We start from the raw sequence: 16,440 nt of genomic DNA on the forward strand, positions 1-16,440 counted from the left end.
CTTCTGAATCTCCTTGGTTTCCCATCACTACTGATGATTCTCCAACTCTTCTCAGGAGATGAATTTTTCTACCAGGGCTTCTTATAAAGTTCTCATTTCTCCTGCTGAAGCTGCCTGAGAGGGTGCTGGGCCTTCCTCCTCAGGACCAGGAAAATGGTGAGAAACAGGAGGTGGGGACAGATGGGCTACCCACCAGGGAGCTGGGATGGGAAAGGGAAAAAGAGGATGAGGCCATTTTTAAGGGAAAAGAGGTCTTCCTGGAAGAATGTGGCCAGGAGCCCGTTTTCTCTGCATGGTAGAGAAAGGAATAAACGTGAGACAAGTAACCAGCAAGCTAAGCATCGGTCACTTGGACCAGGCAGGGTGTGGGACCCTCGGAAGGTGTTAGATCGTCCCCTCCCGTGGGCTGCTTACAGTGAGGAGACACTACACACAAAGGTAGCAAACAAGGTATGTGTTTTTTAAAGATTTTATTCATTTATTCATGAGAGACACAGAGAGAGAGAGAGAGGCGGAGACACGAGGGAGAAGCAGAAGCAGGTTCCACGCAGGGAGCCCAACGTGGGACTAGATCCCGGATTCCCAGGATCACGCCCTGGGCTGAAGGTGGTGCTAAACCACTGAGCCACCCGGGCTGCCCAGGTATGTGTGTATATCATCGGCCAGGATCCGGTGGCAGACAGACCACAGCAGTTGTTAACGGGTGGTAAGAGGAGGGAAGGGCTCTGAGGGACACAGATGTCACAGACATAGTGTTCTTGTGCCGGATGGACGTAGTTCTTGCTCCTGGGGCAGGAGAGCTAAGAGAAGAGGTCAGGACTATTAAAATGTAGAGGTTGGGAGCGCTGGGTGGCTCAGTGGTTGAGCATCTGCCTTTGACTCAGGTCGTGATCCTGGGGTCCTAGGATTGAGTCCCACGTGGGGCTCCTTGTGGGGAGCCTGCTTCTCCCTCCATCTCTGTCTCTGCTTCTCTCTGTGTGTCTCTCATGAATAAATAAGATCTTAAAGTGTAGAGGCTTGGAGGAGGGGCCTTGTGCAGAAGATGTGCCATCTCCGGGGGCTCAGTGAGGCTGCCTCTAGGACCACGCTTCTGGGACCAGGCTATCGCTGTCAGCGAGAAGCTGTGTTGCTGTGGTTCTCTAGTAACAGGAAGGAGCATGTCCCTTCTTTTTTGCCTCTAGCCTTACAGTCTCCCTCTCATGTTTCCCCACAAGTGAACCTGCCCAGAGATGGGCTGGTGAAAGTGAACTGCACTTGGCACCTTCGCAGCTCCAGCAGCACAGGGCAGAGTCCAGAGGATGGGTTGGGGCTGGAGGTAATAACAGCCAGCTCTCCCACCTTGACTGCTCAGCACCCATACATGAGCTTCTACGCATATTTGAACGTACAACAGTAAAAAAGCTTTATGCTTCTACATAACACGATAAAAGCTACTCTACACAGAGGTGATCTTGCCCTCTCCCCAGAGTGAAACACGTGCCAACAGACTGTTCCCAGGTCACATCTATTTCTGGGCTGGGTTAACTACTCCTCAAGTTGGCTTGATGGTGAGACAACACCTAGCTTGTGACTGGCAGTTCAGGCCACATGATCACTTGACAGCCCATGGTTAGTTAGGTACCTGGTTCTCAAAAGGAGACAAGTTAGCTGCAAAAGAAGGCATGGATATTTTCCCAAACCCTGGAGTTCGGCATGGCAATTCTCTAGTCAGGGCTAGCCGGAGGCTCCATACAGCGTCAGTATTTGCAATAGATCATTTGAGTATTGCCTGAATCTGCTCAGTCATAAAGCCCAGGTGATAGCCCAGAATGAAATGTTTATTTTTTTTTAAGATTTTATTTATTCATGAGAGACACAGAGAGAGGCAGAGACACAGGCAGAGGGAGAAGCAGGCCCCATGCAGGGAGCCTGACATGGGACTCGGTCCTGGGTCTCCAGGATCACACCCCGGGCTGAAGACAGCACTAAACCACTGGGCCACCGGGGCTGCCCTGAACGAAATGTTTAATAAGAATAACACCACACAGGGACACCTGGGTCGCTCAGCGGTTTGGCGCCTGCCTTCGGCCCAGGGTGTGATCCTGGAGTCTCGGTATTGAGTCCCATGTCGGGCTCCTTGCATGGAGCCTACTTCTCCCTCTGCCTGTGTCTCTGCCTGTCTGTGTGTGTGTGTGTGTGTGTGTGTGTGTGTGTGTGTGTGTGTCATGAATGAATAAATAAAATCTTAAAAAAAAAAAAAAATAGTACCACACAGGGACACTCCTGGATTCCCGGATGGAGACACCCGTCGGGCTCCTTGCGTGAAGCCTGGTTCTCCTCCCTCTGCCTGTGTGTCTTTACCTCTCTTTCTGTCTCTCATGAATAAATAAAATCTTTATACCAAAAAAAAAAAAGAATCACACCACACATATTTTCATCACTAAAGCTTTCCCTTAGAATGAACTATAACTCCATTAAGCCAGTTTAATTCCTTGATGAGTTTTCTATACAGTGCAATTAAATTGCTTCTCTGTTTTCTATTTTCATTTTCATTTTTACTTTAAAATATTTTTATTAAGATCATTGTTTTCCATGAAATTTTATGGTGGAAATTTAACTCAATCCAACAAATTCTAGTTCTTGCCCTTGCAAGCTGTAGCTTTTGTCCTTGTGGGCTTTCTTTTGTGGCTATTACCTCATCTGTGTTTATCTTCCCCAAGTCAAACTTGACAGTTCAGAATCTAAGTCTCATATCTAAATGTGTATATCTTCAGCTGATGTCATTTTTCTGTTAATGATTTCTAACAATATACAACATGGAGAGAAGATTGTGTGTGTATGTGAGTTAAGATTATATTTATTTGAGAGAGAACAAGCAGAAGAGAGAAGGAGAGACAAGCAGACTCCCCAAAGAGTGGGAATTCCCTCATGGGGCTCAACCCCAGGACCCTGAGATCATGACCTGAGCCAAAGTCAGATGCTTAACCAACTGAGCCACCCAGGTGCCCCCCACCCTTTTAAAGCGGAATTTATCAAAAGGCTTTTTTTTTTTTTAAAAGCAACTCTATGTGCAAGGTGGGACTTGAACTCATGACCCTGAGATCAAGAGTTGCATGCTCTACTGACTGAATCAGCCAGGCATCCCAGATTGTGTGTATGTCTTAGCTTCCCTGGAAAGAAATTGTGACCAAGTACCCTTACATTTTTCTGGATCATTCCTTATGTGCAAGGCCAGGCTTTTGCTTCTACTCACATTTCATTCTGATAACTTTGCACATGCACCATCTACACAATTGGCAAATCAAAGAGCACAACATCCTCAAAATATGTCCTGCGTTGTTCAATTGTGATGGATAGCTGATAAGTACATATTTGAAAAAGGAGGATTAGAAGTCTTCAGAGAGTTCTTAGACCCTGAGGTTGGAGAAGGTGCAGGAAGTTGGTTGGCAGAATGATGGTTAGCCTATCACCTACAGCTAGTACTGCTCAGGTCTATCACCTCTATCACAGGGATAGAGTAGACATCCACTTATTTTCTGTGATTTGCTGCACAACCACTGCATGCCCAGAACTGATGACCAAAGCTGAGTCATGGAGGCCTGCAGAACACTGAGTGGGAGAGGAAACTGCTGGAGGCAGGAGGGATATAGCCAAGCAGTTGCTCTAATGGCCAGGGAATCTTTAGAACCTGGACAGAGGCAGAGGGATGAAAATCTCCAGCTGGAATCAAGCCCCATTGAGATACTTAGAAAGCATCCTCATATTCAAGAATCACTACAAATCCTGGGGCACAGGATACCTGTGTGGCTCAGTGGTTGAGCATTTGCCTTCAGCTCAGGGCATGATCCCAGAATCCCAGGATAGAGTCCTGCACTGGGCTCCCTGCATGGACCCTGCTTCTCCCTCTGTGTCTCTGCCTCTCTCTGTGTGTCTCTCATGAATAAATAAATAAAATCTTAAAAAAAAAATCCCAGGGCATCTGAGTGGCTCAGTTGGTTAAGCATCTGACTCTTGATCTCAGTTCAGGTCTTGATCTCAGGGTCATGAGTTCAAGCCCTGAATTGGGCTCCACACTGGGCATGGAGCCTACCTAGAAAAAAAAAAAAAAAAGAATCACAAATCCTAAGCAGGAGAAATAAAACACACATATTATAATAAAACTGATGAAAACAAACATGGAGGACAGCCCCGGTGGCTCAGCAGTTAGTGCCACCTTCAGCCCAGGGAGTGATCCTGGAGACCTGTGATTGAGTCCCATGCCAGATTCCCTGCTTGGAGCCTGCTTCTCCCTCTGCCTCTCTCTCTCCTCTCTCTCTCTCTCTCTCTCTCTCTCTCTCTCTCTCCAATAAATAAATAAATCTTTAAAAAACAAAAAAGAAAGAAAAATATAAACCAGTACACAGTGGAATTAAATCTCCCAAGCACCAAAAGAAAATAGCTGCCAACCTAGAGTTCTATACTCAGTAGAAATATACTTCAGTATTAAAGACAATATAAAGGCATCTTTATATCAAAAGTATTTGTTGGGTCACCTGGGTCGTTCAGCAGTTGAGCATCTGCCTTTGGCTCAGGGCATGATCCTAGGGTGCAGGGATCGAGTCCCCACATCAGGCTCCTTGCAGGGAGTCTGCTTCTCCCTCTGCCTATGTCTCTGTCTCTGTCTGTGTCTCTCATGAATAAATAACGAAAATCTTAAAAAAAAAAAAAAAGCATGTCACTTGCAGACCTTGTACTGAAGGAAATACTAAAAAGTGTTCTTCAGAGGGTGTCTGGTTGGCTCAGTTAGAAGAGCATGTGACTCTTGATCTCAGAATTGTGAGTTCAAGCCCCACATTGAGTGTAGAAATTACTTTTTTAAAAATTCAAAATAGGGGATCCCTGGGTGGCTCAGTGGTTTAGCGCCTGCCTTTGGCCCAGGGCATGATCCTGGAGTCCTGGGATCGAGTCCTACGTCGGACTTCTGCATGGAGCCTGCTTCTCCTTCTGCCTGTGTCTCTGCCTCTCTCTCCCTCTCCCTCTCTCTCTCTCTCTCTCTCTCTGTGTGTGTGTGTGTGTGTGTCTCATGAATAAATAAATAAAAGCTTTAAAATTTTTTTTAAATAAATAAATAAATAGGGGCAGCTGGGTGGCTCAGTTGATTAGGCATTTGACTTTGGCTCAGGTCATGATCTCAGGGTTCTGGAATCAACCCCAGTCAGGCTCCACCCTCAGCAGGGAATCTGCTTCTCCCTTTCCCTATTCCTCTGCCCCTCCCCCTGCTCAAGCTCTCTTTCTCTTTTTCAGATAAATAAATAAAATATTTAAAATAAATAAATAGGTGTGCCTGGGTGGCTCAGTTGGTTAAGCATCTGCCTTTGGCTTGGGTCATGATCCCAGGTTTAGCGCCGCCTTCAGCCCAGAGCGTGATCCTGGAGACCCGGGATGGAGTCCCACGTCGGGCTCCCTGCATGGAGGCTGCTTCTCCCTCTGCCTTGTGTCTCTGCCTCTCTCTCTCTCTCTCTCTCTCTCATGAATAAATAAATAAAATCTTAAAAGAAAAAAACACAAAACCCCCTGCTCAGTGGCCAGTCAGCTTCATTCTCTCTTCTGCCCCTCCCACCTCTCCGTTAAATAAATAATAAAATCTTCTATAAATAAATTTAAAAATACGTATAACCAGGGTGCCTGGCTAGCTTAGTCAGTAGAAGATGTGGCTCTCAAACTTGCATAGAGCTTACCAAAAAAGGGGGAGGGATAAAAAAGTATAACCACCAAGATAATAGGAAGGAGAAAACTGAATAATAAAAAACAGTAATGGGGGGGATCCCTGGGTGGCTCAGCGGTTTAGCGCCTGCCTTTGGCCCAGGGTGTGATCCTGAAGTCCCGGGATCGAGTCCCGCGTCGGGCTCCCTGCATGGAGCCTGCTTCTCCCTCTGCCTCCCGTGTCTCTGCGTCTCTCTCGCTCTCTACCGTGAATAAATAAATAAAATCTTAAAAAAAAAAAAAAAAAACAGTAATGGTAAAACCACAATTCAGCAGAAAAACAATGATTATAAATTTGTGTACATCTAATGATCTAGCCCCAAAACTAATAGAAGTAAAAGGAGAAATAGGCAGGGTACCTGGGTGGCTTAGTCAGCTGAGCATCTGATTCTTGATTTCAGCTCAGATCCCAGGATCCTGGGATCGAGCCCTGTACTCAGCACAGAGTCTGCTTATCTCTCTTCCTCCCCTTCTGTACCTCCCCTGTGCTCTCTAAAACAAATAAATAAATCTAAAAATAATAATAATAAAGGGAGAAAGTATTTAAGAAAGGAAGAAAGGCTAAAAATCATTATATAAACATTTGAAGAACTTAGAACAGCAAGTTCAACCCAAGAAAGTAACAGGAAAGAAATAATAAAGAGCAGAAATCAAAGAAATGGAAAACAAACCCACAATACAAACTCAAAACAAAGAGCTGATTCTTTAGAAAGATTAGTAAAATGGACAAACTCTGAATGATGAGACTCATCAAGAAAAAAAATACAAATTGTATCTGGAATGTAAAAAGGAGACACAAATACACACCCCACACACTTTATAATGATTATAAGTGCCTTATATAAGGTAGATACCCAAAGGAATTGAAATCAGGGACTCAGATATCTATGCACCCGTGTTCACAGCATTATTCATGATAACCAAAAGGCAGAAGCAACCCAAGTGTCCAACAACAGATGAACAAACAAAATGTGGTATAGTGGAATATTATCCAGCCATAAACAGGGATTCTGATACATGGTATAACATGGATGAACCTTGAAAACATTAAGTGAAATAAGACTCAAAAGGACAACTATCATATGATTTCAGTCATACAAAATAAGCATATTCATAAAGATAGAAAGATAAGTTATTTGGGCGGGAGGGAGGGGGCAGCAGAATTATTGCTTAAGGGTTACAAAATTTCTATTAAGGGTGATGAAAAATTTTTAGATGTAGGTCGCTATATGACTATATCACTATTTATAGATCACTATACATTGTGAATATACTTAATACCCACTGAATTGTACACAAAAGTGGTTAAGGTGCAACTTTTGTATTAGGGTAATAATTATAAGTGGATGTTATGAACAACTTTGCACCAAAAGAATTTGAGAATTTAGATAAAATGGACAAATTGCTAGGAAAGCACCACTTAGCAAAATGGATACAAGAACAAACAGACAATATGAGTAACTCTAAATCTCTAAGAGATACTGAGTACTGAGTATTTAATTAATAACCCTTCCACAAAAAACACTCAGGGCCTAGGTGGCTTTGCCACCAAATTCTGCCATACATTCAAGGAAGAAATAATATCAATCTTAATCTTTCAAATAAGTGATAAAGAATACTCCTGAACTCAGTTTATGAAGCTGGCATACCTTAACACCAAAACTTGACAAGGCATTAATTACATCAAAGGAAGATTCCAGGCCAATGTCTCTCATGAACGCAGAATTAAAAACCTTAAGACAGGGCAGCCCCAGTGGCGCAGAGGTTTAGCGCCGCCTGCAGCCCGGGGTGTGATCCTGGAGACCCCGGATCGAGTCCCGCATCAGGCTCCCTGCATGGAGCCTGCTTCTCCCTCTGCCTGTGTCTCTGCCTCTCTCTCTCTCTGTCTGAATTAAAAAAAAAAAATCCTAAGACAATATTAACAAATTGAATCCAGGGGATCCCTGGGTGGCTCAGGGGTTTAGCACCGCCTTCAGCCCAGGGCGTGATCCTGGGGTCCCGGGATGGAGTCCCACGTAGGGCTCCCTGCATGGAGCCTGCTTCTCCCTCTGCCTGTGTCTCTGCCTCTCTTTCTCTCTGTGTCTCTCATGAATAAATAAATAAAATTTAAAAAAAATTTGAATCCAGCATATATAAAAAGCATAACACGTGGGCAGCCCGGATGGCTCAGTGGTTTAGCGCCGCCTTTGGCCCAGAGCCTGATCCTGGGAACCCAGGATCGAGTCCCACGTCTGGCTTCCTGCGTGGGTCCTGATTCTCCCTCTGCCTGTGTCTCTGCCTCTCTCTCTCTCCCTCTGTGTCTCTCATGAATAAATAAAATATTAAAAAAAAAAAAAGCATAACATGTCACAAACAAGTAGAGTTCAGAATGCAAGGTTGGTTAGATGAAAATCAGTAAGTATAAAATTGCCACATTAGCAGAATAAAAGAGGCAATGCTTATGATCATTTCAAAAGATGCAGAGGAAGAATTAGATAAAAGTCAATATCCAGGGATCCCTGGGTGGCGCAGCGGTTTGGCGCCTGCCTTTGGCCCGGGGCGCGATCCTGGAGACCCGGGATCGAATCCCACATCAGGCTCCCGGTGCATGGAGCCTGCTTCTCCCTCTGCCTGTGTCTCTGCCTCTCTTCTCTCTCTCTGTGACTATCATAAATAAATTTTAAAAAAAATTTTTTTAAAAAAAAGTCAATATCCAGGGATCTCTGGGTGGCTCAGCAGTTTGGCGCCTGCCTTTGGACCAGGGCATGATCCTGGAGTCCCAGGATCAAGTTGCACATCCGGCTCCCTGCATGGAGCCTGCTTCTCCCTCTGCCTGTGTCTCTGCCTCTGTCTGTCTGTCTGTCTCTCTCTCTCATGAATAAATAAATAAAGTATTTTTTAAAAAAAGTCAATATCCATTCCAGGTATACACTTAGCAAACCAGGAAGAAAAAGGGAGTCCACAAAATCAGATGCAGTTCTCTACAGTAAACCTAGAGCAGACATCACACTTAATGGAAAAATGTTGAAAATTTTTCCTCTGAGATGGGAAAATGAAAAAGGAATGCCTTCTCCCTCCATTTCTTTTTTTTTTAATATTTTATTTATTTATTCATGAGAGACACAGAGAGAGAGAGGCAGAGACACAGGCAGAGGGAGAAGCAGGCTCCATGCAGGGAGCCCGATGTGGGACTCGATCCCAGGACTCCAGGACCACGCCCTGGGCCGAAGGCAGGCACTAAACCGCTGAGCCATCCAGGGATCCCCTCCCTCCATTTCTATACAACAAACAGGGCTACGCTAGCGTATTGGAGCAAGACAGTGATCTACTGCCAGTTTTCAGGACATTTGTCCTGTTGGATGGGGGACAATGGGAAATGGAAACTGACAAAGAAGCAATTATAGAGCCATGACAATCTCCCTTCTACTTCACTCATCCCTTTTTTTCTTCTGAGAACCAGAACCAGAGTGGAAGCAACAATCTTTAGGATCACCAATCAGATAATGTTGATCGTTCAACTTTAGACGAAGAAGGGGCTTTGAAATATCATCTCCTGTAACAACGCTGTCGATTCACAAGAACCATGGTCCAGAGAGATGAAAGGAGTTGCCCAAGATCCTACTGCCGCTTAGATGCCACTTTCCTCTCTGGGTGGTGATGTGAATCCCTTGGGTCCACTGCAAGCAGCCTGAGGTGCAGCAGCAACTCTGCCTCCTGGGGTGAAGGCTCTGGAGTAAAGGATCACCCATGGAGAGACAGAACACATCAGCACCACAGCATGTCCAGCGGCACACCATTTGCCCTGCTGACATCACAAGCAGAATGCTAGGGCTGCTCACACTTGAACTGTGATGTCAGGAAACAAAGCTGAGGGCAGTCTCCGAGGAGGGGGGCTAACTTGATGGGGAGATCACAAAACAGCAGCCAAAGGGAAAGGTGAGAAGGCAGGCATCAGATCCCGAGAGATGGAGAGGACCAGGGTGGGGGCACACGGGACTGACGGGGACCCTCCCAACAGCTAGTGAAGTGGGACCACGGCAGGGTCCCTGCACCTGAGTGCCCAGGGGTTCTTTTCCGTCCCACCGCAGGGCAGCCGAGCCTCTAGCCCTCCCTGACATGGAGAAAGTTTCATGTAAGTACTTGTGCTTCCTACTTTTCTTCTGAAGGGCCAAAGAAGTGGCTCCTTTCCCTTACACTGATGTGACTTCTTTCGGCTCATCCAGTTGCTTGTCCAAGATTTGCTGCAGGAATTAGGGCTGCGACACAGAGAAGACAATCCCCATGTTACGCCCCGCTCTGTGGGCTGACTGATGACACACCCTCTGTACCCCCTGGGCAGACAAGTGCTTCTATGGGAAGGACTGGTGTTCCCCTAAAAGTTCCCTCAGCTCCTTTTTTTTTTTTTTTTAAAACATTTATTCATGAGACACACAGAGAGGCAGAGACAGAGGCAGAGGGAGAAGCAGGCCCCTTGAGGGGATCCCAATACAGGACTCAATCCCAAGACCCCAGGATTACAACCTGAGCCAAAGGCAGATGCTCAACCACTAAGTCACCCAGGTGTCCCAAGGGCCCCTCAGCTCCTGTCCTGACTTCTTTAGGGCTTGCTCTGTCTTCTCAGGGCCACTCCAGGACCACAACCCCACCTTGCAGCCCCCTCCCCAAGCCCAGCTCCTGATGAGTAACAGCAGTGTCCGCACATTCGAGGACCAGGTCCTCTGTCCCATTTGCCTGGAGGTGTTCCGTAACCCAGTCACCACCGCCTGCGGGCACAACTTCTGCATGACCTGCCTCCAAGGTTTCTGGGACTACCAGGCTACTGCGGGCGAGACCCTCTACTGCCCCCAGTGCCGAGAGAGCTTCCCATCCAGACCGCGCCTCTGCAAGAATGTCATCCTGGAGGAGATGGTGACCTGCTTCACCCAGGCCAAGGACCAGACCTTGGGGTCCTCACAGATCCTGGCCGGGCCTCGGGACGTGCCCTGCGACTTCTGTTCACCCCAAAAGCTCAAGTCAGTAAAGTCGTGTCTGCAGTGCATGGCCTCTCTGTGCGAGAAGCACCTGCGCAGTCACTTCGAGGACCAGGTGTTCCAGGACCACCAGCTGCTGGAGCCCGTGTGGGACCTCAAGAGCCGCCTGTGCCGGAAGCACCGCAAGCTGCGGCGGCTGTACTGTCGCACGGAAGGCTGCTGCGTGTGCGGGGTCTGTCTGCTGGAGGAGCACAAGAACCACGACACCATCCCCCTGGAGGAGGAGCGTGCCCGCAAGGAGGTGAGGCAGGGGTCGGGGGAGGGGCAGGGTGGGGGGCAGGAGCCCCGACCTCGTGGTTCTGAGTCTCTCACTGAGTGTGAAAGTCTTTCCCAAGCCTGGGCACACCTGTCCTTGGAGGGAAGTTACGTAACCCTCGGAGGGACAGTCATAAAGGTGGACATGCCCTGACATGGGAAAGGGCTGGCGAGTTTGAGGAACAAGGGTCCCACGTTGTATGCGTGAGTTCTATGTTCGTTTTTTTCTGGCACAGAAGAAGGAAAGTCTAAAAGAAAACATTGTCATGGTAGGTGGGGCAGATCCCCACCTTTTCTCTCCTTTCACATTTTGTTCAACATATTTGTGCTGCTTTTCTTAGAGTGGAGGACTTCTATTGCAGACATTCTATCATGTGTATTCAGTAAGAGTGCTCTTCCCACGTGGCCACCCGGTGACGGCCTGCGGCCAGGAGCTCAGGCCGGAATATATAAACCATTCGCCACACTGTTGAGCTCAGCTGACGCTTTTTCCATAGCAAGACTTTGTCAACAAAGCAAGCAGTGTGTTGACTGATAGTCTGGCTTGAGCTTCTTATTTTGTTGTGGGCCACCAACAGTTCATGGACAGGCACCTGGAATGGCACAGTTCTATCATCTGTTTTAAACAAGAACATGCCCGTTGCTGGGACAGGTGGAGATGAAGGCTGCTCTCTAGAGGGACTTGGGACACATGCTGCCTGGGCCAGGTATCTCCGGGCTCCGTATCTGACGTGCCCCTCCTCGACCCACTGCCTCCTCTCAAGCCACCAAACCTCCACAGCCCCTTTTTGTGACCTGAAACCCTGTGGTCACCACTGTCAGGAGCAGAGAACCTGATTCCTAAGGATGGGGGGAGAGTCTCAGGGAGTAAAGGTAGTCCTGGGCCATCTGGCCTCCAGCTCTGGTCTTTCTCTCTCTGGGCATCTTAGCAACGTCAGCAGTGTGTCTCCTCTGGGCTTGTAGGAGGGTTTCTCCCAGGCCACCTCTCTGAATCAAGGGCTGTCTCCTCCTCCCTCTCACTCCCAGGTGGAGGTTCGGAAGGTCCAGGCCAATGTGGAAAACCAGATGCTGATCATCAACTCTGATAGCCAGAAGCACCGAGGGCAGGTGGCCTTTCTCTCGGTAAGGCTGGCCCGCCCTCTCCCAGGCCCCGGCTTCACACACACACACACACACACACACACACACACACACACCCTGCACCAGGCTGAGGGGCACTCTCAGGGCTTGGAACCCAGTGGTCAGCAACCGGATGCCTAGGCTGGCTCCACGCCCTAACAGTGGGGGAACCAGGCTGGGGCTGGGAGATGCCTCTCGACAGACCATGCACTCCACGCACACCCGCCACAGAAATTGATCCAGACAACACGTGATGAGGTGAACACCTGCTTCTCAGAGATCATCCAGGAGGTCAAACAGCTGCAGATGAAGGTCTTGGATTTTGTGGAGAAAGAGGAGGCAGCCGCTCTGGGGAAGCTGGGCAGCTCCATCCAGCAGAGCCACAACCGGCTCCTGAAGCTGGAAGGGGACAGCATCTGGCTCCGCACCCTGCTTGCCAACAGGAGTGACCAGCAATTTCTACAGGCAAGGCCCACCCACCCCTTTCAAGGCCCTAGGGCTCTGATAGAACCTCTACTCCCCCTCCATCCGCAGACACACCAGATCTGCCCAGATCCAGGATAAGCGATCAGCATTTGGGGCTGCATCTCTGTCCATTCTTTGGCCTCTGGGGGCCTCCCCATTCCAGGCCATTGGTCCTGAGCTTACACCAGCACCCTTGGCTTCTTCCTCCACCTCAGCACTCAGCCTGACCCTAACTTCTGCCTTCATTTCCCTGGAACAGAAGCGAGTGGACGCTGAGATTCCAGGCATCTGCCGCAGTCTGTATTTCTCTAGACTCTCCCAGACCAGGGATGGAAGTGAGACCAGAACAATCCATATAGCCTGGAATGAAATCCCCTTTCCTTCCCCAGCCCTGGCCTAGTCCCTAGCCCATTGCTGCTACAAGAGGGTAGCAGGCAGGGTAGCCAGCAGAGGTTTGGGTGGCAGCAGCCTTCTCTCCGTGTGGGGCCCAGGGCTACCCAAACTGTTGCTGGGGAATTCAGAGCATAGACCTCCTTTCTTCAGCTGATGTCATGTGCGGGGGGGGGGGGGGGGGGGGGGGGGGGGGGTTGGGTTCTAGAACTGTTGCTCACAGTTGCCCCAACACACACACACACACACACACACACACACGCAGACAGGCACACACACACACACATATGCACACACATACCAAGAAACTTTTGGCAAAGTTTTTCACTAAGCAACTAAAAGCTCAAAAGAAATCCTCCTCCCATTGTTTTCTTTTTTTTTTTTCCTCCCATTGTTATCTGATACACTTTGGTTAAACCATTAGGCTACAACAGCCATGCTTTTGGCAAAGCCCTAATCTCACATCACAACCAGGAGGAAGGGAGAGAGATGTCTAGGTTTGAAAAGCAGCAATTTCTCCACCTGCCCCATGATCCTGGGGACCCTGGGGACCCCAGCCTAAGCAGGAGCTCCTGGCCTCTGCGTAAGCCCTGGCTAACAGGTGGCACTGCTGGCCACTCCCCGAATTCAGGAGTTCCCCAGGCTGAAGCACTTCCCTGCCTGCATGGAACCCCTGATGGGAACGAACTGTGAGGAGAAACAGACCTTCCTCCAGTTGCCAGAGACTCTGGCGGAGCTCCGGACCCGGCTGATGGACGTGGGTCTCAGCTTCATCAATCAGCTTCTCCTGAAGGGTCAGTACCTTCAGTCTGGGGCCACTGGAGACTCCCCTGCATTCTGGGGTGGGACCACCCTACAGGGCAGTGCTTAGGGGCTCTAGGCACTCGTAGAGAGCCCTGCCTGCCCGCGTGCACCTTCCCCAGGTGTCGCAGCCTCCTGGAAGCCCACACCTCTCTCTGCAAGGATGCTGGGCTGTAAGAGTATCCTCAGCAAAGCCCCTCCATCTTCCCCAGGCATTAAGATGAACTCCTATGAGGTGCTGCCCCCAGCTGTGGACAGGAAAATACTTCTCAAATGTGAGTCCTCAGTACGGGGGTCCAGACCCAGGGGTGAGAAGGAAAGGAGGCCCCAGCCCCACCTCCAGTCAGACCAGGGCTCCAGAGAGATGCCAGCTCTCTCTTGCCCTGACCTTCCCCTTGGGACTGGAGATCTCAGAAAGACTCAGCCTGTGATTCCAAGACCCTGAGAGGACAGGAGGACTATCCCCCATGGGTGGGGCAAGGACCTGCCTGTTGCCCAGCTGCTGGCTTGCCCCCCTCCCTGGGCTCTGATGTGTGACAGAACCTCTGCCCTTGTCTGAGTGCCTGCCCGTGTCCCCCGGGGTTTCGCCAAGCCAGCTTGGATGACTCTGCCCATTTCTTCCTCATACAAAAATGTCTCTTTCTTTTTTACTATTATTATTTTTTAAGATTTTATTTATTTATTTATTTATTTATTTATTTATTTATTTATTTATTTATTTATGAGAGATACCCAGAGAGCATGAGACAGACAGAGAGCAAGCACAAGCAGAGGCAAGGGCAGAGGGAGGGGGAGAAGCAGATTCTCCCTCTGATGCGGGCCTAGACCTCCAGACCTCCAGACTCTGAGATCATGACCTGATCTGAAGGCAGAGGCTTAACTGACTTAGCCGCCCGGGCGCCCCCAAAAGTCCCCTTTCTTTTGATGCTTCTGCAGCCCCTCTCCTGGGGGGTGGGGACTGGGAGGCACATCTCAGTGATGTGGGCTGGGGGGCTAGATGGAGGGGCTTTGCTGAGGATACTCTTACAGCCCAGCATATCCTTGCAGAGAGAGGTGTGGGCTTCCAGGAGGCTGCGACACCTGGGGAAGGTGCACGCGGGCAGGCAGGGCTCTCTACGAGTGCCTAGAGCCCCTAAGCACTAGCCCACATCTAGATCTCCTGGGGGGTCTCTCTGGTGAATGCCAGAGTCACCCCCTCCGGGAGCCCTGGGCCCTCCTCCGTCAACCCCGCGCCCGGGGAAAGAGAGGGCCCGGGAAGGTGCTCACCCGGGGTCCCTTTCCCGGCCACCTCCCCACCCCCAGGTTACTGCAACCTCAACTTTGACCCCACCACGGCCAGCGAGGAGCTGTTCCTGTTCAAGGAGACCCACTCGGTGCTGAACCTGGGCATCCTCCTGGAGCCCCTGGGCGCGGGCGGCCCCGTCCCGGGCTTCAGGCAGTGGCCGCAGGTGCTGTGCTCGCGCGGCCTGTCCGAGGGCTGCCACTACTGGGAGGCGGACGTGTCCAACTCGTGGGTGTGCCTGGGCCTCACCTACCGCCGCAGCCCCGCGCTCGGCGGCCGCCCGCGCCGCAGCACCGTCTACCTGCTGGGCCGCAACCCCTACTCGTGGTGCCTGGAGTGGGACTCGCTCAGGTTCTCCGTGTGGCACGACAACGCGCAGACGGTGCTGCACGGCGGCTACCACCGCACGCTCGGGGTGGCGCTCGACTGCGGCGCGGGCTGCCTGTCCTTCTACGGCGTGGCGGGCGGCCTGAGCCTGCTCTACCGCTTCCTCGGCTCCTTCCTGGAGCCGCTCTACCCCGCGGTCATGGTCAGCAGCGGCGCCTCGGTCACGCTCAAGCAGCGCCCCGAGGCGGAGGCCTAGGTGCGGCCAATAAACCTGGACTCGGAGCGCTGGCTGGGCCTGGAGGAGGGGCCTGGAGGAGGGGCGCCGGGGGTGGGGGTGGGGCGCCCCCCGGAGGTCTGTGCTGTGCGGGGGTGGCCCCGGGAATCCCAGGAAACAGGCGGACCCCCTCGGTTCCCGCAGCCACAGGAGAAGGGCTCCGAGCCAGGCTGGGGTGCCCGCACCCCCACATCCCAGCAGCCTCCGGAGCTGGGGGGATTCCCGACCTGGATGCACAGCTTCCCCCACCAGCCCATCAGAGGCCCCTGGCCTTGGTTTTCTCCGCTGGTCCTGGCTGCTCAGCCTCAGGGGCCCAGGGACGTGTTCCCAAAGGCCATGAGACCTGAGTGGGGGGGCTTGGAGTAGGTGGCTTCTCTCTGCTCCTCCCCTGCAGGTGGCCGGGCTGAGATGGCACCTGACAGACACATGACTTAGGGGTGTTCTATCCCAGTTGCTTAATGGGGGCCTGGGAGGTTAAGCCGTGGAACCCAGGCTGATCTCAAGAAGAAAGGCTGAGGGCCTACTGTCCAAGCACAGTCTCAGACCGCGGGTGTTTCAGTCTGGAGCCCATGTGGAACTGAGGCTCTCCACCCCCGCCCTCCTCTGTGTGGCTGAAGGCTGTCTTAGCCATGGGCACACCCCACTCTGTATTCAGCATGTAGCACTGCCCAAAAGCAAAGGGGCTGCTTCCAGGCCTCCGCCATCCCACCTGCCTGGCTGGGTGTGCGGGTGTCTGCCCTTCCTCCGAGAGGCTGGATCCCCGCCACGTTACTGCCTTGCAACTGCAGGAGTGGGCC

General features: G+C 50.7%; 1 protein-coding gene across 1 annotated transcript; it reads left to right on the top strand.

Moving 5' to 3' along the window:
* The first annotated feature begins 9,816 nt into the window (after positions 1-9,816).
* LOC121474024 (E3 ubiquitin/ISG15 ligase TRIM25-like) lies at positions 9,817-15,625 on the top strand. Its single transcript, XM_041726852.1, has 7 exons — positions 9,817-9,832; positions 10,322-10,971; positions 12,012-12,107; positions 12,336-12,569; positions 13,591-13,753; positions 13,973-14,035; positions 15,063-15,625. Exons 1-7 carry the CDS (start codon positions 9,817-9,819, stop codon positions 15,623-15,625), a joined length of 1,785 nt encoding a protein of 594 aa, XP_041582786.1.
* Positions 15,626-16,440: the final 815 nt, after the last annotated feature.

This window comes from Vulpes lagopus, chromosome 12 (assembly GCF_018345385.1).
Source record: "Vulpes lagopus strain Blue_001 chromosome 12, ASM1834538v1, whole genome shotgun sequence".
Classification (NCBI taxonomy): Eukaryota; Metazoa; Chordata; class Mammalia; order Carnivora; family Canidae; genus Vulpes; species Vulpes lagopus.

Coding starts and splice junctions, on each gene's coding strand:
- LOC121474024 (XM_041726852.1), top strand. Junction 10,972..12,011: donor AGGAGCGTGCCCGCAAGGAG/GTGAGGCAGGGG, acceptor TCTCACTCCCAG/GTGGAGGTTCGGAAGGTCCA. Junction 13,754..13,972: donor CAATCAGCTTCTCCTGAAGG/GTCAGTACCTTC, acceptor CATCTTCCCCAG/GCATTAAGATGAACTCCTAT.